Genomic DNA, 25,956 nt, shown 5'->3' on the forward strand with positions numbered 1-25,956 from the left:
GCTTCCAATATGCTTTTCATCTCTGACATTCTGTGGTCTTATGAAAATGGAAATGGAGACAAAAAGATCATGGTGCCCCCAGTCCCATGGTCATTTCACATTCCAATTTCTTCTTAGTTGTACTTTTGAATTAATTTTATTTCACTTTGTCCCTTTTTTTCCTTATTTGCTTTTTTAATTTCTTCTCTTCCTCTTCCTGGGACATCAACCATCCAATTTAACCTTTCATCCTCCCCTACTACCTAATCCTTGAAAAATACAAGTCCAAAATCATTTCATCACCAGTCTTTAAATTGCTCCAATAATTTGCAAGGACCAAGGGGAAAAGAGAAAGATTAAAAAGCCAAATGCCCAGAGAAACAGATTTTATAAATAATCTAAAATCTAGCATACTTATTCACCATCAATGCCATCAAGCTTTTAAAACACCCTCATAGTCTGGAATAAATCCAAATTATGAGAAAAACATACATGGATTTAAAAATTGTTTCCTTCTGAGCCTACTGTGAGTCTTTTAGGGGGATAAAAAAGTAAAAAGTAAAATAGAAAATTACTGTTGCCTGGTTACTTAGCTCTAAAGAGAAACGGAGAAATAATGCCCATGTCCCATCCCAGTTTAAATGAATTCAGGTAGAGTAGCCCATGACAGCAAGCCCTTGGCAAACATGCCGTCACATCTGGCCTTTGAAATGTCTAGAGATAGTAGAACCCTAGACCTAGGGAAGACTTAGGGAGGTTTCATACAGAAAGAATGACATTTAAACCATCCCAAACAGCACAGAGTCTTCACAATTTCTGAAGACCATCAGAGAAGAATATTTATTTTCTATTTGCAAGTAACTACTCCTCCCCATTTGAAAATTTAGCAAGCCTGATCTTAAGTAAATTCTTTACAAATCCTCCTTTATTCAAGTGAATTTCCTCTTTTTAGCTACCATTATGTAACTTTTATAATCGTGAAGTCATTAAATGTCCCTTCTGCCTTTTCTGGCATCAACCTATGAGCTTTATTTCTTAATTACTTTTTTTTTCTTTTTGGTTTTAACATTTTCTTTCTAGCTTCTTCAAATTTTTTTCATTTTTAAAATTGGAGACCAGAACTGGACAGTTCCTCTCAACAGGGCCAAATCAGATTCTTTTCTTTTTTTTGGAGATGGAGTTTTGCTCTTGTTGCCCAGGCTGGAGTGCAGTGGCGTGATTTTGGCTCACTGCATCCTCTACCTCCCAGGTTCAAGTGATTCTCCTGCCTTAGCCTCCCAAGTAGCTGGGATTTCAGGCATGCACCACCATGCCCGGTTAATTTTCTATTTTTAGTAGAGATGGGGTTTCTCTATGTTGGTCAGGCTGGTCTTGAACTCCCGACCTCAGGTGATCCACCCACCTCAGCCTCCCAAAGTGCTAGGATTACAGGTGTGAACCACCGTGCCTGGCTTCTTTTCTTTTCTTTCTTTAAACCAGGTTATTTTCTACACAACATTTTTGTAGAGGTATGTATCCTCAATACTGTGTTTGCTGCATTGCAATGTCATTCCCTTCTTCTATGTGCTATCCCATTTGTAATCTTATTCCATTTTTTTTCACGTATTTGGCTTTCTACTTAGTGGTTCCCGTTTAATAGCTGTATGTTTTTTAGCCCGTTTCTCCAGATTGAAGTTTTTGAATACATACATGCAAGGTACAGTGTGAAAGCCCTTCGTATGCATTATTTCATATAAGCCACGCAACTCATTTTATTAATGAAGAAACTGAGGCTTAGAGAGGTCAAAAAACTTATTCAAGACCACACACCTAAGAAGTAGTAGAGCAGTGATTTGAACTTTGGCAGTCTAACTGCAGTAACTACACTCTTAACGTAACTATTCAATTGTTAAGATCATATTATTTGTGTAGCAGGCTCTCAAACCAATAGAAAAAGCTTGGGATCCCTGTTAAAAAAAAACCTGAGAAAGCCTGGGCTAGGGTTGCCAGACTTAACAAGTAAAAATACAGGATACCCAGTTAAATATGAATTACACATAAGCAACAAATACTTTGGTATGAGTATGTCTCATGCAGTGTTTAGGACACATAGTACTTATACTAAAAATTGTACATTGTTGAAATTCATATTTAACTAGGTATCTTATGTTTTATCTGGCAACCCTAAGCTGGGCAGCTTTCCAGAGTAAAGACTGGGAGTTCGTCCACTGAACTGATATCAAAATGAATTTTGGTTCACTTGAAAATATCTTTGTCCTTTGGAGCAGAATTGCAGTGGTGTGTGAACTGTTTAAAATGATAAATCTCTATAGCACCTACCAAGAATTATGCCACGTTCACAAATTCTGTATCGATAATGGGGATAGATTTTCATCTGTTTATTTTTAGAGAGATCTTGTACTTAACTCACTAGTCTGGGATGTTTTATTTCTTTATGTCACCTAATATTAACTATTGCTAAATTTCACTTTAATAAAAAAGTAGATACAAAGACTCATTTTACTTAGCAAGACTGCAAATAAAACTAAGACATAAATTCACATTGGGACTGTTAGTATTGTCCAAAACAATTCCTCCAGCTATCAACCCACGGCAATCAATCCAGCAGTATCATTTATAGAATGATTACTAAAACAAGAATCATATCTCAGTTACAAATGGGGTCATTAAGCCCTTGGGGCTCTTTGAAAGTAGAAGTAGTTTGACTACTTAATCATCAGTCTACACAAAGGCAGAAATAAAAAGGAATGGAAATACAAACACAAAATGATTGGTTATTACCTCTTTTATAAGGAAACAAGAAAAAAAAAAAAAACAGTGGCTAGAAACAACAAAAAAGCAGTGGCTGGAACCCTAATGAATAGAGCTTAAAGAAGTACTGGTTACATTCACAGACACAGTAGCCACTAGCCAAGATATAGTTTATCTCCATCAAACTTAAATAGATAAAGTCAGTAAGTATGACCATCTTACTTTCACTATTTACTCTCTTTAAATAGTAAAGGTATCGGTTTGAAAGATACACAGAACCATAGGAACAGTGAATGATCATTTATAAAACAGCTCCTTTTCCTGAATCAATATATTGCTAAAATTCTTTCAGTAACCCTCCCTTTTTATATGATCACAGATCCCTCCACATCTATTTTATTTTAGTTATATAAAAATTATTAATAAACTTTGGTTTCCTTGCAAACATTCGGTCCTTATATTTTAAAAAGTGATTAAAAACTGAATATGAATCACTTCTGCAAAGTTTAATGAGTGAGAAACATTCAACCAAGGTGATTCTTCCTTGGAAAATCCTACAAAAACTGAATTTTATAAACAGTTACTTATTTTGATAGACGTTCCATTTATAAATAGCAGCCATTACTTCACTGTCTACAAAATTGCAGGCTGTCACATTTTACATGTTTAGAATTCAAATGTTTTAAGATTAGATTTTCTAGTAAGAGTTAAAATAAAAACAAAGTTACACAGACAGGTTAGTTGTCCTATGCAAATAAAACAGCTGATTTTCATGATTTTGCTATTTAGACAGATAAGAGACAACCATTGGACTGACACTAATGTGTAGGATAACATATTTTTTGTTTAAAGAGGAAATGATAGAAACTTGGGGTGGGGCAGCTGCAGCAGGACTTGACTCTACTGAGGCTCTTCTGTGCTCATGGGACAAGCTATCGCAGGATGTTAGTACCGGAGAGGCCCTCAAGTTAAGACCTGAGCAAAGTGTGCTATTCAGAGAAGCTGAGCTATCCCTGCTCCCCGTTCTACTGTGGTGAATTGGTGTTTTCTGAGGTCTAGGCAACAAGAGCTCAGAGTAGAAGGAGTAGACATTTTCGGGAAGTGGGATGCTGGGCATGTCGTGTTGCTCTAACAAGTGATTAATAGCACGGAAATGGGAGGAAGACGAATGTATTTTAAATGGATACTCCCTATGCTAGTCTTGGGAAATGACCTTCTTTTCTTGAGACGGAGGCTTGCTCTATCGCCCCAGCTAGAGTGCGGTGGCATGATCTTGGCTCACTGCAACCTCTGCCTCCCGAGTTCAAGCAATTCTCCTGCCTCAGCCTCCCAAGTAGCTGGAATTACAGGTGCCTGACACCATGCCCGGCTAATATTTCTATTTTTCGTAGAGATGGTGTTTCGCATGTTGGCCAGGGTGGTCTCGAACACCTAACCTCAGGTGATCCGCCTGCCTTGGCCTCCCCAAGTGCTGGGATTACAGGTGTGAGCCACCGCGACCGGCCAAGGGAAATGACCACCTTCTGAAAGGACTCTGGAGCACATTAAAATCCACCACTCCCAGGCACATTTTGTTGCCTGCAAAAAGTGTGCCCAGGACCGAAGTCCCAGGAGTCAGAACAGAGAAGGGCAACTCTGAAGTAAGGGGAACTAACACTGTATCTTTCTAGGCAGGCTCAATGCTCCCAAAACTTCTGAGCAAGCTGGCCCAAGCTCTGGGACCATTCCTTAAACCAGAAGTCTGGGCATGGGCCCAAAAAGAAGGCAGGGATTGCTGCCAGAAAGGACCATTCACAGATTCACCTAGGGAAGAGGGGTATAGGAGTTGGTGGGGGGGGTGGGGGGGGGTCAGCTCATAACAGGGCCAAGTCCTAAGCCAGAGGTGGTCATGGAGGGCACCAATATGCTTGCAAGTTAACTCCAGATAGCTGCCCTCCACTTAATTCTAGACACAACCCATGGGCTATACAGGTTGGACACCCCCTACCCCTCAATCTCAGGATATAAGAAAAACCTTTTGTTCAAATTTGCTCTCCCCATCCTGAATCTCCCAAGGTGACTCAAAATGTTCTGACCTAGTAATGAAAAAGAAAACCCTTTGAATGGATTTTGGCACAGCCATTCCAACCTGGGGACTTGGGCATGAACTCTGACTTGCTCCACACAGCTGTCTCTGGAGACTGAATGTTCAGCCTGACTTGTATTGCTGCCTGCAGCTCTGGATTTAAAAACACAGGCTACTTAGTGAATAGAGTCTTTTTATCACTAAGTCAGACCCACTCCCAGCACAAGCCACAGGCATTAAGACCAGGACATCTCTTGACTGATCGTTCCTCCTCCTCCACACATGGTGTCAGACCTCTTCACTGCACAATCTCTACAATAATAGAAAGACACTTCATCTCGAGGTGCACACATAACCTGTCAGGCAGGTCCTGCAGTGGCTAAGAGATAACAAGGATCCCACTCCAGCAGCTGTTAAGACACTTGAGTTGTTTGTCCCTGTCTTCTTGATGCTGAGTGGAACCAATTAACAGAATTTTTGAGAAGAAAAAAAAAAAAAACAAATCACAGCATAGGTGAAAAGATGCCGAAATGATTGAGTGGTGGTGATCAAGCTCTGACTCTAGAAATGTAGTCAGAAACCACCACTCTGAGCCCTAGGGCAAGGAGCAAAGTATATACAAAATCTTGCAAAACCTAGCACCAGTACTTCCTTATGAGGGCTCAAGAAAGCACACCTCTAAAATAACTCACACACATGCAGACAAGAATGCCAGGAAGGTCAAATGTTCTCTGCAGCTGTTTCTTCACAGCTCTACTGGCAAACTCACAGGCACATATTTGCTCAGTTGCTGAGCCTCACCCACAGACATCTCCTACCTCGGAGGCAGAGGTGAGAACACTGGACTGCATTTTCCCAAGTAAGGGAAATCAAATGAGTTGGAGGTAACACTCTACATTTCTCCCTCTCCTTAATGATAGCATCCCTAATTAAGCCAGCCTCAAAGGATAAAATTAGTGTCAGAGGTCAAAGGTCAAGCCCATGGTTTACAAATCTTATTGGAAGTCATATAAACTGCTTACCTGAAATAAAACCCCCCATCATCAGTCCCCACCCTCCCTTCCCTGGAAAGGGAGTGGATTTAAGTTCATTTCTTCTTTTTCACCACAGTAACTGGAAGACAGTCAGAGAAGGTAGTGGGGGAGGGAGGAACATTCTGATTCATCTTAAAAAATAAAGATCTGCTTAAGTATCATTTGCAGTCATATCAAGTTTTTTTCAATTCTCCTTAGTGGCCGTCTCCAAGGGTTCATCTTCTAAGCCAAAGCTTAGCTTGTCAGCTAGCCCCTCAAACTGCTTGCTCACACTGCCCGCAGAGTCCATGAACATGTTAGGAATGTCTTTGCCAAAGTAAATCTTGCTGTTGGAAGCAATGGCCTTGTACTTCATCAGCTGCAGATATTCAGGGGTTAGCTTCAGCTGTTAAAAAAAAAAAAAGTATGGAGGACTTATGTCGAACCATATTAGAGAAGACGGGGAGTGGTGCCCCTTCAATTTTCCTATATTTATGCCCCTACCTACTTTTTGTGGTCTCATTGTTACATTTCTGTAAGAGACAGTCATCTCAGATCTTGGAGCATAGGTGCAAAAGTTAAAAGTTTCCATGTTTAACACAAAATTAAACTAAACTTCTATCAAGGCATGTCCAAGGAGAAGGAAAGTACCTGCACCACACAGCAAAGGCGTCCTCAGTTCTGCCCATGAAGGGCTTTGGGTGGTGGCAGGCACTCAACACTGGAAACTCTCCTGCAATACAGACCCAGACCCAAAGACTCCTTTTTGTCAGGCTGTGTGGTGTCTTTACCTTATTGGCTTCGGCTATTTTCATAGCAGTGTAGCACTCAGCATCTGCCTTTGCCTTCTCCCGGGCCAGAAATGCAGCATCTGAGGGGGAAGGAGTGCAGTGAACTTGGTGAAGTGCTAAAACTGAATTCTTTGCAGGAAGTGCAGAGGCTATGGGAAGACTCTGTTCTGGTCCCTGGAACTTCGCCCCTGATTGCCTCTGTGACTTGGGGGAGACTGCTTTTTCCTCTGTGTTTTACATGCATTTTCCCCTATTGTACAAGTTGTTGTAAGGATCAACTAAGATGAAAAAGTGTTTTGAAAGCATCTCCCTATGACAAGGACAGCAAGTCTGTGGCTATGGCCCAAACATACATGTTGACAGCACTATGGAAGAAAGCAGTGTTAGCCAGAAGCGCTTCCTGTCTTACTTCTTTTGGAGATCCATGTCTGTGAAGCACAGCAGTGCGACCCTGCCTCAAGCTCTAGGCCAGAGCTCTCCACTCCTCCCTCTTGTGCTACACAGCAAAAGCAGGAAAGCTCAAAGGTGGCTCTAAGTACGGCCAGAGGTCGATCCACCCTAAAACTGAATGCCACGAACATAACATAGTTCAGTCCCTCTCCAACTTCAATTCCCTTTTATTTCCATCAATCATTTCAAAAAGGTCCTAATTAACAGTGATTAAGCTGGCGCGATTCTGAGAGAGAATTACATGCCATGGTCCAGACCAACACGTGTTTGGATTAAGACCTATTTAATTCCTCTATGCAAGTCATATTCTTCCCTAATCAGCTCTGAGACTAGCTTTCTGTCAAGCTGATAGAAAATTTTTGATATTTACCTCCTTGTCTTGGGAACGGGCCAGCCTCATGTGAGTAATATATGTAGCAACATGCCTGGGAGAAAGGTTAGTCTGTGGGTGGGTTTTCACTGAGTGCCCTCAGTGTGACCCCGCGTGGAAGGAACCTGCAGTCCAGCCAGGGTTCTGGCTGCTGTGGGGCCCCCTCAGCTGGCCTGAGCACTTGATGACATGTATTTGTGAGAAATAAAAACGTGTTGCTTTGCTAAGAGCTCCCTAATGAGGAGCCACTGATCTGTGAAATCCTAACTGGCTCCTCTATGGGCCCCTGCAAAGCCTGACAGGCCCAATAATGAGTATAATTAGACATAACACTTTGTAGCCTGAAGCTGGGCCTTGAGGTCCCAGTTGTGCCTTGGAATTTGCTTGAAATAAGCCACCCCAAGAAGTAAGAGGTGGGCAGTGGGAAGCAGGCTTAGAAGCAGGAACAGAAGGTGAATGATATTCAGAAAAGCCAGCAAAGAAAACCTTTCTCTCCAGCTCCTGTCTGACAGGTGCTGAAAATCTGTCTTCTTCAAACCTGGCTTAATATCTGCATAGACCTGGAGAACAGACTTTGAGCCCAAAACCGTGGCACTGACCAACTTTGGAGCAGAAGTAGCTAAGGCAAGGGGGAGAGCCAACTGCTGAGAGTACACTCCCACCACTCCAAGGCCCTGTTAGCCTGGGAACTCCAAGACATCAGGGTCTACGGGACTTCCTTTTTCTCTTGCCTAACAAAATCCTGGGCACATACTGGCACTCCAGCCACATTTGCTGAATGAACAAATGCTCTCTGAAGTAGAAAACAGATGCTAGCCTGGCCACAATAGCCTCAAAACTCAAGTCTCCACATGGAGAAAAGCTGCTGTTGCACAGAGATCATGACATCCTTGAGCACAGTTAAAGGGCAAAGGCAATGGCTCCCCCACCCACTGGCCACAGGGCAGGGTGTGAGGAGGACTCAGGCATGACTGCCACTTCTGCTTACCTTCAATTTCTGAAATCTTCTTCTCAGTCTCCTTCTCCATCACCTTCTGCCCGTAGGTGATCTCAGCCACCTGGGCCACTTTTTCTGCCTCTGAATAAATGATAGTGAGGATTACGGTTCTGGCATTTCAGAGTTTGACTAATTTCACCTTTCACCCGAGCTGAGTGTCCTGGTGGGCCAGCTTGGCTGGAGAGCCCCCAGAGGGCAGCTGTGAGGGCACACAAGGGCAGAGTGGGATATGCCAGTGAGCACAGTCCCCTTCCATCAGTGTGAGACAGTAACCAAGGAGACCTGGGCCCAACATAGGAAGCATGAGCCCTAACTTCACAAGGGAACTTCTCCCAAAGGAATATTCTGTAAGAATGAAGTACTCTAGTAGGGTTCTACCTGGCCCTTCACTGTAGACAGGGGTCAGGTTAGTTGTTGATAATATGGTGCAGTGACTTAGAACATAGCTTCTAGAGCCAGTGTCCTTGGTTTGAACCCCAGTTCCACCCCTTACTTGCCATATGCCCTTCGGCATGGTATTTTACCCCTCTGTGCTTTGGTTCGATAAAATGAGGTTAAGGATAATACAGTACCTACCTCACACAGTGGTTGTGAGGGTTGACTTAACCCACATATTAAGTGGTTAGAAAAGTATGTGGCTCACAGTAAGTGCTTAATTAAGTATTAGCCATTATTATTAAGAATTAACAGGCTGGGCATGGTGGCTCACGTCTGTAATCCCAGCACTTTGGGAGGCTGAGGTGGGCAGATCATGAGGTCAGGTGTTCGAGGCCAGCTTGGCCAACATAGTGACACCCCATCTCTACTAAAAATACAAAAATTAGCCAGGCGTGCCGGCACCCGCTATAATCCCAGCTACTCAGGAGGCTGAGACAGGTGAATCACTTGAACCTGAGGCAGAGGCTGCAGTAAGCTGAGATGGTGCCACTGCATTCTAGCCTGGGCGACAGAGCAAGACTCCATCTCAAAAGAAAAAAAAAAGAAAGAATTAACAGGTGGGAATTCTTTCATTTAAGAGTTAAGTGGAAACTCAAAAAACTCATTACCCTTGGCCATCATCTGACAATTTCAACTTTGTTTCTGGGAGTCCACCTGCCACTCCTGTGCTGTGGAAGTGGTTTGGAGGACCATGGGGTCTCACCAGGCCTTAGCCTCCTTGCATCTTCCCACCACCCCCAGCCTTTCTGCCTGGAAAGGGGGATCACAGAACCACATTCAGACCAATGAGCGCCTTCTTCCGCTCTGTCTCTGCTTCCTTTTCCACCACCTTCTGTTTCTGGGCTGCAATGAGAAGCTTTGTCTTCTCACTTTCCCTGAAGAGAAGAAAAAGCCGTGAGACAGCTATGGAAAACTCAGGAGCTTCACTATCCCCAGGGAAGTCGAATTCTTCTGCTGAAGAGAGGCAAACTCCCATTTCCTACTCCTCCTGGAAGGCTGTTCCATGGCCCAGGTAAAAGATGATCTGTTGTCGACAGTAACATAGCTCTTCTCCTCCCAAGTAACTCATTTGTGGGAAATAAAACATAATTTAGTAAAATACACCTGCCTGTCCACTTACTGGTCTCTTGCTTCTGTCTCCACCTTGGGCATGAGTCACTGAACACAAACAAGGCCCCCTGGCCCTTTTCAAAACATCGCTGCTCTACAGGGATTATCCTGGGGTTCTCAATCACAGGTAGGGAGCCCCAGTGGTGGCCCTGACACGCCTGCCTAATCTTACAGTGCAATGGGCTGTAGCAAATCCTCCAGCAAGGGGATAACCGAGAAGCCTGGCAGCTTTGGTTACCTCTGGGATGGGACAAGGTGGGAGGTGGGAGGCAGTGGTGGTCACAGCCCAGGCGGAGGGTATACTCACATCAACTCGTAGTTTCTGCGGATTGCCTCTGGTATGTTGGGCTTTGTTACCCGCACAGCCTGGAGAGAGATTAAAACAGCAGCTGATGGGAAAGTGAGGGTAGTGAGGGACACACCCAGCTCCCACTGGGCCTTGATCTTCCTGCACAAAAAGGACATCCCTTGGGAGAAGGGAAGCAGTGTCAGAGAGAGAGGGGCTGCTCCCATGCAGCAATGCTTACTTGAATGACCAGCCCAGGGGCCATGGAGGTCAGGTCCTGTTGCAAAGCCAGTTTGAGATTTTCATCAATCTGATCTGGAATAAAGAAAAGATGGAGAAAAAGGAGTTGTTACACTTTCTAGATGAGGGAGGGCAGGATGAGGGTAAAGTGCAAGCTCAATCAGCAGCTCAAGAATGTACTTTCCCAAGGGAGTGTGCTTATCAAAGCCCATAAATCTAAAGATCCCCTGCCCAACTTCTGAAGCAGCCTGTGCAGGCAGCCCTCTACATGGTGAACGCAAGGGCATTTTCTTTCTGTGCCTCAAGATAAAACTCAACCTTTGTTCTGAAAATACTAACCATGTCCTACAGGGGGTGAGAGCTTAAAAAGAAAAAAAAGGAAGAACAAACAATTCTAGCACATTTCTTGCGTGAGGCAGCAGCCTTTCCCTAGACAATAGCAGCAAAAGAGAAGGAAGGTTCACAGTTTCCACGAAGAAGGAAGGTGGAATGTCTATTTAGGTTTTGTGGAAAGAGCTAAGCACATTAAATCTAGTAATTTTAGAAGTTTCTAAAAGAAAAACAGACTTTGACGTCAAGGAGAGCCCCAAGGAAGACTGTTTCTATTAGGAACTCCATCAAACAACACAAAGGGAAAATTAAAATTTACAGTTCTGGAAGCGAGCCCCAGGCTTTTGATGTGCTGTTTGCTTTGGTCCTGATTTCTTTGTCTGGAATCCACATGAGTTGTTTCACAGACAAATGTAGGAACAGCTGTAACTGACTCTCCCCCCGCCTTCCTTTCCAGCTGCAATCTCAGAACAGCAGCACCAAAGCTGCCTTCTCTGGCCTGGGCTTCTCAGGTTTTAGAATCCTCTTCCTTGCCTTCTGCCCATGAGATCCTTGATAAGATCCCGGAGGGGCTTAGAGAAAAAGACAGAGTGAAATCAGGCTGGGACTTGTACACTGCATCTCTCCTTTGCTGTCAGCTGCCATCTGCTTTAAGTGTTCCTTTCGTGGTCACCTGTGCTCAAATAAGAGCCTCTGAGGAAGAGAAAGTCTCCGTTCTTTTACTGATGCCAAAACGGAGGCCCATGAAAGCTGGCTAGTAGCAAAAATAACAAGCTTGTTTAACTGGTGGGCCTTGATTGTTAGGATTTTAAGACAGTAGTATCAGTAAACAAGGGACGGTAACGTTTCCACATATAGGATGTGCTCTCACAAGCCTCTGAGCACCGAAGGAGAAATGCCATCAAGTCGGCACCTCACACCTGCTAGGGGTCAACCAATTTAACAACTAGAACTAAATATTACATTTCATATTTTAAGTAATTTTAAGTAGAATACCAACCAAACTTTAAATGGCCCGTGTCCTCCATAAGTTAATAACGTCATTCATCAGACCAAATTATATCTCAGTCAAGGTGGAAACCTGTGGCCCTGGGCTAGTAGCTTACCGGAAAAATGTGAAAGAAATACTTTTCAAGTTGTTTTAGTAATATTGATGTTTATATGTTATGGAAATGTTGATAAATGCCATTTAAATTGTATTACTAAGGTAGCCGCAGGGAAAAGGCGCAAGGCGCGCTCGTGACGTCATTTCGGCGCGACCCTCTTCTTTGCGTAGAGTTTTCAGGTTGCTCCTGGAAACCATGCCGAAAGTAGTGTCTCGGTCAGTAGTCTGCTCTGACACTCGGGACCGGGAGGAATATGACGACGGCGAGAAGCCCCTCCATGTGTACTACTGTTTGTGTGGCCAGGTGGTCCTAGTGCTGGACTGTCAGTTAGAGAAATTGCCCATGAGGCCCCGGGACCGGTCCCGTGTGATTGATGCTGCCAAACATACCCATAAGTTTTGTAACACAGAAGACGAAGAGACTATGTATCTGCGGAGACCTGAAGGCATTGAACTACAGTACAGAAAGAAATGTGCAAAGTGTGGACTGCTGCTCTTCTACCAATCCCAGCCGAAGAATGCTCCCGTTACCTTCATTGTGGATGGAGCAGTAGTCAAGTTTGGCCAGGGCTTTGGGAAAACGAACATATATACTCAGAAACAAGAGCCTCCTAAGAAGGTGATGATGACCAAACGGACCAAAGACATGGGCAAGTTCAGTTCTGTCACTGTGTCTACCATTGATGAAGAGGAAGAGGAGATTGAGGCTAGGGAAGTTGCTGACTCGTATGCACAGAATGCCAAAGTGATTGAAAAACAGCTGGAGCGCAAAGGCATGAGCAAGAGGCCACTGCAAGAGCTGGCTGAATGGGAAGCCAAGAAAGTGAAAATGAAGGGGACCTTGATTGACAACCAGTTCAAATAACCAGGCTTTTTTTCTGAGCCCTAGACTGGAGGCAAGCATTTAGATCAGGAGACAAAGTAATTTCTTGATTACATAGACTGGTTCCTATTTATGTCCCAGCAGAAGGCTTTATGTTGTTTCCCACTGATTCTCCTACATGCAGTGAGGTCTTAGTAACTGAGTCCATTTGACCTGCTTTCTAGGAGATGGATTTTTCTCTAATTTTTTTCTGTATTTAGATTTTCTTTACTATTTTTTGTCCATTTGATGCAAACTTCTTCAGCTGTGTAGAAACTTTATGAATAGATCAGTGCTTGAGTGTCTCCGGTCTCTAAAGTGGCTGGTTTTATTCTTTCTTCAAAGTTAATAACATGTTTCAAGATTTTTGGACAAAATATTATGGTGTGTCATAGAGAAAAGCAGCATGAATTATATTTAGGTATAGCAAGTCAGATCGTTTGAAGTGACTCTGTCTCTGTTCTTAGAAGGGTTCTTGGAATTGGCTGTGGTTTGAATCTTTCTACTGTCAGAGGAGACCCACTAAAAGCCAGAATCTGCATAAAGCTTTCTTTACTTAACACACTGAAGCTATAGGTGAGCCATCCCATGTCAGACTTTATACTCAAAGAAGGAAAAGCCAAAATGCAGTGAGGGGGTAGGACAGCTCAGATCCGAATGAAAATGGGGTCTGAATAAGTAACCCAAGGGAGCTGCCCTCTAGTCGGGCAGCTAGTATTGCTTCCTTGCATGGATACATAGGAGGGATACATTATAGATTAATAAATGATAGTGAGATAAACAAAATGATCTGTTGTGTATCTTTTACTTTACATTTGCTATTTGCAGAGGAGTGTTGTATACATAGGTATTATTTTATGTCACACTGCTTCAGTGATAACTATATCCGTGTGTTTGTATCCATGTTTTTATCCATTCAACTGTATTAAAAGGTGTTGGGACAGGAAAAAAAGTTGTATTACTAAGTACACACAAAGAGGTTCTTCAGGTAAACTTCAACGTATTAGATAATACTTTAATAACATGGGCAAAGAGGATGCGGCAGAGTAAGAAGTGATGAAAATTATGCAGCTTCATGTTTAAAGTCTGGGCTATAAGAGTCCTGAGAGAAGGAAAGTATAGAAGAACCTTCTGAGTTGAAGGGCCAGGACTAGAGACATGAGCTCCTCCTTTATGGATATGACAAATTCTAAGCCAAGTAGTGCTTGCTAGCAAGACTGAGATGTAAAAATAAAAAAGTTTCAAAGCAAATATATTTCCCCAGCTCCTCCATACAAGCAGCTGTACTTCACTAAGCTACCAAGTTTAGCTGTAAGAAAGTAAGAAGTTTACTAATGAAAAACAACTTTGTATTTTAATTTCCTCTTCAGGGACATTAGGGATCCTTTGTCTTTTTTCAGTGCTTTGAAATGTTCATGTAATGTCACAAGTCCTAAGACAATGGCTAGAGAAAATTAATATTTTATAAAATTCTATTAGTTTGAGGTTAAAAAGAAAAATCAACGGCAAATTTACCAACTTTTTCTTAAAAGCACAGTGAATCCAAAACCGATAAAAGACTACAAATCCTATAAAATGAATTTAGATTCATTTTCTACTGCAGAAACATTAAAAGTAATTTGGATGATTTCCTAAATCTTAAATGGTGCAAAAGGCGGTTTGCTTAATTATGATTGCTGGCGATGTGGATGAGTCCTCCTGTCTGCTATGAAAAATGTTCTTGCTCAGGGTCCCTTTTATGAAGATTCCTGGGAAAAATCATTTTCCAGTCCTAGTGTCAAGAACAGTTATACTATTGGTTAAAAATTCATTTACTTTTGGCATTGGCTATTAGAGAATTTCTGGCAGTGAGTTTAAACAGAATACTTGACTGCAAACAAGTTATAACAGTTACCCAACTGTGTCCTTCCTTTGCTGCTAAGTCAGGTTGCCTTTACTTTGAAAAAGGTAAAAAGGACAAAACATATCTACTTAGGCATGTGGAATCTTTTTGTTTAAAGTGTTTTTCTATTCATTGCTACAGGTACAGAGTAAAAAAATAATAATCACAAAGGTTCTGAGAACTGGAAGGAGCTATGGTTCTCATCTCACTTCTAGAATTAACTATGAATCATGTCTTTTTCATCACCCATTCCTGGGGGCCCTCCATTCAGTGTGGCATGGTGAGAAGAATGCTGAAGAGCCAGGAGAGGAAGGCTCCTGTTTCAGCCCCACTACTAATTGGCATCTGGCTCTGTGACTTTCTCGCTTTGGGTCACAGTACCCTCAGCTTAAAATGAGGATGCTGGTCTGGACAATCTCTAAGGTTCTTCTAGAATGGACCTTGTCTTCATTATAGAATGATAGTTTAGGGACAGTGGGAACACATTTCCACTCCAGCCTCTGATTGAGGCCAGAAGTGAATACTCTACTCCACTATGGTCCCTGTGCCCAAAGCTCCAGCCCTCTAAGGTTCTTGTTGCATTGCTATCAGCATTCTCCATGAACTCCTTTGTGACCAGCTCCTGAGCACAAGATTCTTTAACACTTCCTGTCCATAAGTGACCATCACACCCTGCAGGCAGCCAGGCTTTAGGCAGTGGAGAGACGCGGGGTTCCAGGAACCCTGCTTAAGCACGGCATGCTCAGGAGAGACTTTCTTACCAAACAGCTCAATGTAGACCTCTTGAAGCGTGTGCACACTGCAGAACTGGTTCAGTTCGTGGTGGATCTTGTTGAAGATGAGGGCCTTGTCATAGTCGGCAGTATAGTTCTTCACTATATCATACACTGAGAGGGAAGGAGAGGGCTTGGCATAAGAAAAGGCAAGACTCAAAATGCCCTCAGACACGGCAGCTCTCCTTTTCCAAGGTGCTACAACAGACACGGGAGTGGCATGCTGGGGAAAGTGAGCTGGTGGTGGGAATAAACTGTTAAGACGTACCTGCGTTCGGGACCAGGAAGTTCACCACTTCAATTCTGTCAAAGTAGATCATCACACCACCACTATTGGAGGGAGAATGGACAAGAAGTCACTGGGAAGCCTTAGAATATGGTGCAGTCCCCCAGGGCGATGGCGTAAGATGTGGGGCTTGGCAGAAAAGGAGTAGAAGAGTTCATGGGAAATTGGAAGGCAGCTTGGATCTCCAAGTGGGAGGTTCTGCAGGGCTCATGGCAACAACATACTCTCCTGAGAAATCACACTGCCTAGGAACATCTCTACAAAGACACGAGTGAGACTTTTGGGGACCAGTACGAAAGAGTAACTCATATCTTTGGAATCAGCAATGCCTTTTGATTAAAGTAATCAGTTGCATGGAAAAGACTAACGAGGGTCAAGGTGAAGTTTTCAGAACTTAGAAGGTTACTGTGGAATGTTATGATCGATGTTTCCTAAACTGTCTTCACTATTACTTTGGTGTCACACTCCCTTTGCCCTCAAATATTTATTATAAAAAGATTTCAAACATAGAGAAGCTGAAAGAATAGTACAACTAACATCCATATCCAGATACCTGAATTCAACACTGATAACATTTTACCTTATTTATTGACCTTTTTTTTTTCTGAACATTTCAAAGTAAGCTGCAGTTAGGATACTTTACTCCTTTACTTTGGTGAGCACTGTCTTAAGAATAATCATTCTCCTACACACTCATGATATCATTCCCAAGCCTAAGAAAATTAGCAATAATTCTGTAATATCACCTAATACCCAGTCCTTATTCAGATTTCCCCAACAGTTTGTGTTATGGACTGACCTGTGTATGCCTCGCCCCCAGATTCATATGTTGAAGCCCTAACCCCCAATGTGACTATTTGGAGATTAGACCTTTAAGAAGGTAATTAAGGTTAAACAGGTCATAAGGGTGGGCTGTAATCCAAAAGGTCTGGTATCCACCAAAGACCTTTTTCTCTCTTCTTGCACATACAGAGGAAAGGCCTTGTGAGGACGTGACAAAAAGGTGGTCACCTGCAAGCCAGAAAGAGAGGTCTCACCAAAACTACCCTTGCTGTTACCCTGATCTTGGACTTTGGGCCTTCAGAATGGTGAGAAAATATCTATTATTTTAGTCCCTTGGTGTGTAGTCCTCTGTCATGGCAGCCTGAGTGGACTCACATAGTTTCCGTCGTATCTGTTATAGCTGTTAATTTTGAACCAGGTTCTAATCAATGCTCACCCTTGCTTCTGTTTATGTTTCTTGTAAGTCTCTGTCCAATCCAGCATCCCTCTAAATACAACCACTTTGTGAAGAGATCAGGCCTGCGATCTTGTGGGATGTTCCAATTCCGGATTTGTCAGAGTGTTTCTTTGTGGTATTCTTTGTTACTCTATCCCAGTTTAAACTCTCTTTGCTTTCCAGTGGGACCGCTGTAGCAGTGTTCTCTTCGGATCTCTTTGCCCTGAAGGTCTCCCCTACCTTTATGACATTCTCTTTAGTTATGCAAGTTATCTTCTTGTATCAGGTCATTTATCTGCTAAAAACCTTTGTGCATCCTCATTTCTTTTTTTGTTTTTAACGTTAAAATTTTATTTTATTTTCCATTGTTTAAATTCAGAGGTACATGTGCAGGATGTGCAGGTTTGTTACATAGGTAAACGTGTGCCATGGTGGTTTGCTGCTCAGATCATCCCATCACCTAAGTATTAAGCTCAGCATCCACTAGCTATTCTTCCTGATGCTCTCCCTCTCCCCACCCCCTATCCACTGACAGGCCCCAGTGTGTGTTGTTCCCCTCCATGTGTCCATGTGTTCTCATCATTCAGCTCCCACTTATAAGTGAGAACATGTGGTGTTTGGTTTTCTGTTCCTGCATGAGTTTGCTGAGGATAATGGCTTCAGCTCCATCCATGTCCCTGCAAAGGACATGATCTTGTTCCTTTTTATGGCTGCATAGTATTCCATAGTATATAGGTATCACATTTTCTTTATCCTGTCTATCGTTGATGGGCATTTGGGTTGATTCCATGTCTTTGTTATTGTGACTAGTGATCCTCACTTCTTTTTTTTTTTTTTTAAAGACGGAGTCTCACTCTGTCACCAGGCTGGAGTGCAATTGTGTGATCTCAGCTCACTGCAATCTCTGCCTCCCAGGTTCAAGTCATTCCCCTGCCTCAGCCTCCCGAGTAGCTGGGACTACATGCATGCACCACCACACCCAGCTAATTTTTGTATTTTAGTAGAGACGGGGTTTCACCATGTTGGCCAGGATGATCTTGATATCCTGACCTCATAATCCACCTGCCTCAGCCTCCCAAAGTGCTGGGATTACAGGTGTGAGCCACCGCGCCTGGCCGATCCTCACTTCTAATAGAGTAAGTGCAAACTCCTTATCACATACAGCATTCTAGCCCCTCCTGAACCTTCTATGATTTCCTCTACTGCACTCCATCACCTGGTCAAATCAACATAGGGAGCTACGAGACAGGGAATTAACCAAGAGAGGGTGCCTCCCTTTTCACTGTCTGTTCCTGCAGCCAGCCAGACAGCCTTTTCTCTGACTTATTTGGGCTTAAAAGCTTTATTCTGGGTACCTTACCTAGTCCCACAAGGTACATTCTTCACCTCATCTGTCTGGAGTGTGGTCTGGAAACAGAGGAAACATAAAGTGCTAGAAGATGGGCAGTGACAAAGTAACTTACTTTTCAGAATCCTAAATGCCTTCGTCCTGGAATAACTGTTTGGGTTGAGCATTGTCTTCATTAAACATGATTACCCCACCTAATCCTCCTTTCTCACAGGGTTGCTAAGCCAAGCAAAGAACCCTGCCCCAGCCTCACTATAAGTGAACCACCACATGAACAAGCTGAGTAATAATGGTTTAGTGAAGATGACACTGGATTGGGCATCTTAAGACTTGTGCTTGCTTCTACCTCTTCTATTTACATTAGGCACTGCTTTATGTTCAAAGGCTCCCAGTGGATGCTTGAAACTGGGGAGAGTACCAAACCCTATAACACATACCTATGATAAAGTTTAATTTATAAATTAGGTACAGTAAGTGATCAACAATAATAAAATAGAACAATTATAACAATATACTGTCATAAAAGTTATTTGAAGGTGGTCTCTCTCTCTCTCAAAATATCTTATTGTACTGTAGTCACCTGTTTTCAGACCATGGTTTATTGTGGGTAACTGAGCCTGTGGAAAGTGAAATAGTGGATAAGGGGGAGGGCTGTTGTACTAGTTTTGAAACAGCAGATTACTTATTTAACCTGTCTCAGACCCTAGCACATGCTCAGCCCATTCTCAGGATTACTACAAGACTCAAATGAGACAATGTACCTGAATGCAGTTTGAAAGCCACAAAGCCTGGTAAACAGCACATGAAACTTACAGGGAAAATGCCTAGCAGGTATCCCAAGACATTCTCCTGGGTCAGTGTAAAGTGTAAAATCTTGTTATTCTTCTTAGCTGGACATACTTCAGAGATGGCAAGTCTAACTTAGCCAGGCTTTAGATCTGCCACAACTAACCTCACTCCTATTTTAGATGTCACCTCCCCTCACTTAGTTTAACTCCTCCCCACTCACTGCAAAAATTATGTTCGTATTTCTGAATTCAAATAAGAATCAGCAAAATTACTATGTTTTCTTTCCGTCTAACATGGTAGCCTGTGATTTAAAACATACACACATAAACCCTGACTTTTCTTTCCATATACTCAGAACAGGTTCTTCTCTGGCTTTATCTTGAAGGAATAATCCCCAGCCTCATTTTTTATATATATATATAGTGTGTGTGTATATATATATATAATATGTATATATTATCCTTATATCATTCTCTAGAATGGCATTTTACTCATCCAATGGCTAAATAATTTCAAATCACGCACTAGTTAACAGCCCAAGTTTGCAGTCGTCCAACCATACCACAGAGGCCAAGCATACCTGCACAGACTTATATGATGTGATGAAAGGGAGCATGAGATGGAAACCAGGGCCGCTGGTCGAAGTCAGCAGGGCACCGCCTCTGCAGAGGAGGGGGAAGAGAGAGGCAGCTTCAGTTTGGCAAGAAGGCTCTGTTAGATCAATATCATGAGGGTCAACTTTCCCTTCAGCCCTATAAACATATAATAGAGAGTGACATGTGCTGCAGCCATGGCTACAGATCCCTTTCTTCCTCTCAGCTAGATCCTAATATTCTAGGAAGCCTGACGGTAAAACATAAAACTATTGTTCATGCTTTTGCAAGGAGAAAAATAGGCACATAGGCTAAATGGAATAAAGACAGCAGAATCCACTAGTGCAGTCCCAGTGCTTTGGGGGGCTGAGGTGAGAGGATTGCATGAACTCAGGAGTTTGAGACCAACCTGTCTCAAATAGTGAGACCCTGTCTCTACAAAAAAAGAAAAGGAAAAAATTTAGCTGAGTGTGGTGGTTGTATGCCTATAGTCCCAGCTACTTAGGAGGCTGAGATGTAAGAATTGCTTGAGCCTGGGAGGTTGAGGATGTAGTGAGACATAATTGTGCCACTGCACTCCAGCTTGGGCAACAAAGTGAGACTCTGTCTAAAAAAAAAAAAAGAAAAAGACAGCAGAATCCATGGGTATACTTAGATAAGAGGAAGTCTGGCCAGGTGCGGTGGCTCACGCCTGTGATCTTTGGGAGGCTGAGGTGGGTGGATTATTAGGTCAGGAGTTCAAGACCAGCCTGGCCAGCATGGTGAAACCCCGTCTCTACTAAAAATACAAAAATTAGCCAGGCGTGGTGGCAGGCGCCTGTAATCCCAGCTACTTAGAAGGCTGAGGCAGAGAATTGCTTGAACCTGGGAGGTGGAGGTTGCAGTGAACCAAGATCTCACCACTGCACTCCAGCCTGGGCAACACAGCGAGACTGTCTCAAAAAAAAAAAAAAAAAATGATAAGAAGTCTGTTTTACTTTGTCATATCTGTTGGGCTTGTGGCAATCCATTAGGGCAGTTAAGTCCAGTAATATGGTTATCAACTACCTGCACTAATGCTGGAGTCCAATGACATGACCAACCAAAAGAATAAGTTGAAGTACTTTATAAATAATTGAAATATATGTTTTGGCAATAGAGTTACCTTTCTAATCAAGTTATATGTAAATGATGAAGTTAAAAGCCTTTTTGGGGAACATGTAAGCAGATGATGGGGAGAAAGAATTAAAGGAGAGAGGAATTCCAATCAGAGTTTTAGAACTTGCTGTTAGCAATCCAGAAATAAGCATCACAACAGCACATATAAGAAGAGTTCATAAAGACATAAAGCAAAACACTTGGTCATGGAGGTTACTAAAAAGAAAGCAACCCAAGACTTATAAGTGCTTCTTTGCTTTATATTAGGCAAAGAATTAAAAAAAAAACCAATAAAATAAACAGTGACATAATGGGTTCCTTTATTGTAGGAACCACTATCCTAAGGCTTGCTTTGATTGACGTAAGTCAACCTGCAGGCTCTTTCATTTTTCTTGAAATGTTAATATTATTTTATTTTTAGAGACAGGGTCTTGCTCTGTCACCCAGGCTGGAGTGCAGTGGTGTGATCATAGCTCACTGCAGCCTCAAACTTCTGGGCTCAAGTGATCCTCCCACCTCAGCCCCCCAAATAACTGGGATTACAGGCACGTGCCACCATGCTCGGCTAATTTTTTACTTTTTGTAGAGATGGGCTCTCACTATGTTGCTCAGGCTGGTCTCAATCTCCTGGGCTCAGGTGATCCTCCCATCTAAGCCTCCTGAGTAGCTAGGACTACGTGTGTGTGACACCACAGCTGGCCAATTAAAATTTTATTTTTTATTTTATTTTTTTTAGAGATAGGGTCTCACTATGTGACCCAAGCTGGCTGAAATATTAATTTTAAAAGAGCATCCCAAATTAGCAGAGTAGGCTACCTTCTCAAGTTGCCATCAAGAACTGGTACTCAGCTGGCTTTTGTAAAGGTGTAGAGCTAAGATTGCCAGAGGGATGTAGAGCTAAGACTGCCAGAGGAATGCAGGAGAAAACAGTATTTTAGGGATGATCAATGAGGAGCACCAGTTTCCTTTAGATTTTGTCTCTAAATCTACATACACATTTATTAATCACCACCCATGGCATCATCTTGGACTACTAAGTGAAGTTCTAAATTTACATATATATGTGTGTGTGTGTGTGTGTGTGTGTATTCTCTTTCCCGTGGTTACTGACATAAAAAGCTCCATCCATCTGAAAAGGCTCCCCTATTCAAGGAAATATAAACAGAGATGTTCAGCAGAATCTGCTAGGAAAGCAATGACCAGGAAAGGGAGCTATTTAACAGGAAGTTGCCGGCTTCTCCCTGTCTCTGCCTTACCTGTAATATACCCCAATATGTCCCTCTTCTATCTTGTGCACAGCTGAGAAGAGAGATGCACAAAAGAAACTGGAAGCCACAGCCACAACTGCTCCCAACTGAGCCATCAGTGAGCCTTTATCCTAGGGAAAAGACACGGGAAAATGTGTGTGGTCCAACGTGCAGGAGAAAAGGCCACAACAGCGAGAGGACCTCACCAAGCTGAGCTCCCTGCGAGTGACTCATATCCAGCCTGGTGTCGTGTGAACACAAGGCTAGATCTACAACTCGCTTCCTCCTCGTTCTCAGTCAACGTTCCCCTTTCTTTAACTGTAAAATTAGAGCCCCCACCGCACTGAGGAAGCACTGGCTCCGGATACAGCCGTTGCTCAAGGGAGAACCCATGCCAGCTGGGTAGGGTTCAGAACACAGCCTTGTCTTCCTGTGAACACGAATGTGCTGTCACTGAACCTTTCATACTAGTAGTAGGGAAGAGAGGCAGCTGCAGTACTTTGGCCCAAATTACAGAGGATGCCAAATGACAGGCAGTTGTGGCTATGTAATTCTGGTCAGAGTCTCCCACTCCTAATTGCCTGCAGTTTCAAAGGAAACCATTATTTACTCCTTTCAGATGCTGGAGTGGCAGAGCCAGCAGGCGAGCAGAGTTTCAAGGTAGGATTCGTTGGCCTCGCATCCACCTTCCCAGTTATTCCTTTGGCCCTAAACAGGACAGGGCTCTGAACAAGCCTGAAGCCACACTCCCCCCCATATACTTTGGCACTTTGCACCTGACAGATCCCCAAGCCCGTGGTCAGAGAGAAAGGCAATGTCCCAAACTGCGAGCCTCTAGGCTCCTAGGTCCAACCGCGTTCAGGCACCAGGACGCGGAGGAGTTGGATCCTGAACGCTGAATGATCTGGAACTATGGTGACTGACTGCAAAGTTCAGCTGTGCGTGCGTGGGCCCGTGAGCGCAGGGCGTGGATTCTGCCTCCCAGGTCTAACGTAACCGGGGCGCGGACATCTGCGAGGCGCTTATTTTACCGTGGCGGCCTCCGGCTACCGATCTGCAGTTGCGTCCTTTCCTGCCAGTGCCCTTCCCTCCCCGAGGTCACTCGCGCCCCTTCCCCGCCCCGTTCCGAGAGAGGGTCAAGCGCCCTGGTCTGGGGCTGCGGCTCCAATAGCCTCCGCTAGGTCCCCCTGCGGCTCCAATAGCCTCCGCTCGGTCCCTCTGCGGCTCGCAAGGAGAGGACGCGACAGAAGAGGGTTTCTGTCTCTCTCCAGGAGCGGGCCGGCTGAGGGAGAGAAGCTGCTGGGACTGAGGTTCCCGAAAGTGACGGGTCAGCCCCGACCCTGAGCGGCAGCTAGGCCCAGCGCGCGCACGAAGGGGCGGGGGCCGCGTACCAGGCTGTCCCTGCAGGCGCTCCGTACTCGTCCGAGCCCACGAGCAAGAAAACCGTCACACCCCTCAGCACGCGACTTCCTTCCGGGCCGTCGCTTCGATGACGCCATCAATTCACGCGAGAAGACCACACCCCCGCCCCGCGCTCGCTCTGCGCCCCGCCCCCGCTCTGCGCCCCGCCCCTCGCGCTCCCAGCGGTCAATGGCCGTAGCTGGCCGCCAGGGATCGCCCGCGACTTGGTCCGTGCGGTCCTGGACCTCGGTCTTGGGTATCCGGCCTGGGGCTGGGGATGAGGGCGGTGTAGGTGGGAGCTCCTCGAGAGCGAGCGGCAGGACGCGCATGGCCCGGAGTACTGAGACCCAGGGCGAACCTTTCCAAGGCGTTGACTTTGGAGATTGCTCCGGATTTCCTTCTGCATTAGGCCGAACCTGGTTCGTTTTGGTTTTTTTAGAGACAAGGTCTCGCTCTTTTGCCCAGGCTGGAGTGCAGTGGCACGATCATAGCTCACTACAGCCTCGAACTCCTGGGCTTAAGCGATCCTCCCACCTCACCCTGCTGAGTAGCTGGGACCACAGGCGCACGCCACGACACTTGACAATTTTATTTTTAGTAAAGACAGGGTCTTCGTATTTCTGGTCTCAAACTCTGGCTTCAAGCAATCCTCCTACCTCGGCCTCCCAAACTGCTGGGATTACAGGCATGAGCCACCATGCGCGGCCTTTTTTTTTTTTTTCTCCTTGATAAGGTACCGGCGAGTTGCAACTGTTTGCTTTCCTATAGCACAGCTGAAATGAAACAGTCTTTTCAATGTACAGATTAGCATCATTACCTCACTAATCAAAAATCCCTACCTTGAGTTGTTCTTTATATTTTTCTGGGAGCTTTGGCTCTTGCGATCCTGCAATGCCACAAAGTATATTAACAAGGAATTATTATTCTAATTTTAATGAACGGAATCTAAGAAGTTCAGCGAGGTTCAAGGGTAAAAGCCAAGGAAAGTTTCCTTTGTGTTTCCTTAATATCTTGAGTTCACTGCTTTTTAAACTCCTGCCACAGTGCACAGGGGCTAGTGCACTTCGTCTTTCTAGATAAACTGTACGTTCCCGGGAGAGCAGAGACTGACTTTCCTTCTGCACCCCCGGGGCTTAGGTGCCCAGTAAATACAGACTGAAGGCAACGTGGGACCAGGCCCGGAATCCAGAGTTTGTGTCTCTTAGTCTAAGGGCCTCACGTTGTCCTCCACCTGCCCTATTCACCAGCATCACATTGGGGCATTTCTAATTCAGCCACTGAAGTTATTAATATTTTGTTTGCAGGAGAGAAAGAGTCCACTTAATTATAGCCTTCAGTAAAAGAAAAACTTTTACACCGGGAAGATGGCAAGCTGGTGGTGTTAGACAGATTTAAGACTCAGGAAAAGGGAAGTGTGGTTTTTTCCAGGCATGCCTGCTTGGGATTGGCCCGTTTACCTTTCCTGGGTTTGCTCTGGGTGTTGGGATGTTTCAGCGTTACGTGGTGAAACCCATACGAGGGTTACATGATGCTGTCTGGGAGCTCTGTGCCCATCTCCATAAATGAAGGCCTTTCATCTCCCTACCTGTCCCTGCATCCCCCACCCCAAACAGACACAGCTGGCCAATCTCTTGATCAATCCTATCAGAACTTGAGTTTTTTCTCTCCCTGTTCAGTGATATAACCTAAGCTGGGCATGCTTATTTAATAGTTTATTTATTTGTTTATTTAATAATTGAGTAAGAAAAATGGAAATATTAGGGTTCATCAACCCATGAAATGGGGGCTAGCCTGCAGCATCAAGTATTTAAATTACTTGTAATTTAAGAATTTCCTTTAACCAACCTCTGGCAACCCGTCTCCCCTCCCCTTCCCACAAATATGTATATTATTATGTGTCAATTACAAATAATAAAAACACAAAAATTTCCTCACATTAAACTTTGGAGTGAATTGTGGGTAGAAGTTTTGGGATTTTGTTCTTAGGAGTCATTTTACCAGACCTGAGTTATTTAGTTGTGGATGTGCCTAAAGGCAGGGGGGTGGACTTCATGATGTACTAGTGCATAATGATCTAGTACTTCTGAAAATCTCTTCTTAAGAGACCTGTGATTTTTATGTTACCCAGCAGATACATTTGTGATGATTTGTTTAACAAAAATGTTTACAATTTCTTTTTCTCCTTCCTTCCTTCCTTCCTTCCTGTCTCGCTCTGTCACCCAGGCTGTACTGCAGTGGCGCGATCTCAGCTCTGCAACCTTTGCCTCCCGGGTTCAAGCGATTCTCCTGCCTCAGCCTCCCAAGTAGCTGGGGCTAGAGACGCATGCCACCACGACTGGCTAATTTTTGTATTTTTAGTAGAGATGGGGTTTCACCATGTTGGTCAGGCTGGTATTGAACTCCTGACCTCAAGTGATCCATGTGCCTTGGGCTCCCAAAGTGCTGGGATTACAGGCGTGAGCCACTGCGCCCGGCTAAAATTTTATTTTTTAAA

The 25,956-nt window shown here is 43.9% G+C and overlaps 2 protein-coding genes across 5 annotated transcripts; one reads left to right on the forward strand and one right to left on the reverse strand.

Annotated features, from left to right (window-relative positions):
- Positions 1-2,749: 2,749 nt before the first annotated feature.
- Positions 2,750-23,854, reverse strand: ERLIN2 (ER lipid raft associated 2). Of its 4 annotated transcripts, none has more exons than XM_019032300.4 (12): positions 23,453-23,854; positions 22,071-22,192; positions 19,665-19,746; positions 18,308-18,354; positions 15,711-15,772; positions 15,431-15,556; positions 10,492-10,565; positions 10,272-10,330; positions 9,638-9,729; positions 8,408-8,497; positions 6,600-6,679; positions 2,750-6,214 (listed from the first exon to the last, which is right to left on the reverse strand). In XM_019032300.4, exons 1-12 carry the CDS (start codon positions 23,789-23,791, stop codon positions 6,014-6,016), a joined length of 1,374 nt encoding a protein of 457 aa, XP_018887845.3. In that variant the 5' UTR covers positions 23,792-23,854; the 3' UTR covers positions 2,750-6,013. The 4 variants fall into 4 exon arrangements, with proteins under 4 accessions (XP_018887845.3, XP_018887847.1, XP_018887848.1 ...); XM_019032302.4 differs by lacking the exon at positions 23,453-23,854 and adding an exon at positions 22,838-23,071; XM_019032303.4 differs by lacking the exon at positions 23,453-23,854 and adding an exon at positions 22,672-22,821.
- On the forward strand, positions 12,122-13,573 carry LOC101143621 (STING ER exit protein-like). The gene has a single exon (XM_063709354.1). The coding sequence runs from the start codon at positions 12,122-12,124 to the stop codon at positions 12,788-12,790; it is 669 nt and encodes a 222-aa protein (XP_063565424.1). The 3' UTR covers positions 12,791-13,573.
- Positions 23,855-25,956: the final 2,102 nt, after the last annotated feature.

Source organism: Gorilla gorilla, chromosome 7 (assembly GCF_029281585.2).
Source record: "Gorilla gorilla gorilla isolate KB3781 chromosome 7, NHGRI_mGorGor1-v2.1_pri, whole genome shotgun sequence".
NCBI lineage: Eukaryota > Metazoa > Chordata > Mammalia > Primates > Hominidae > Gorilla > Gorilla gorilla.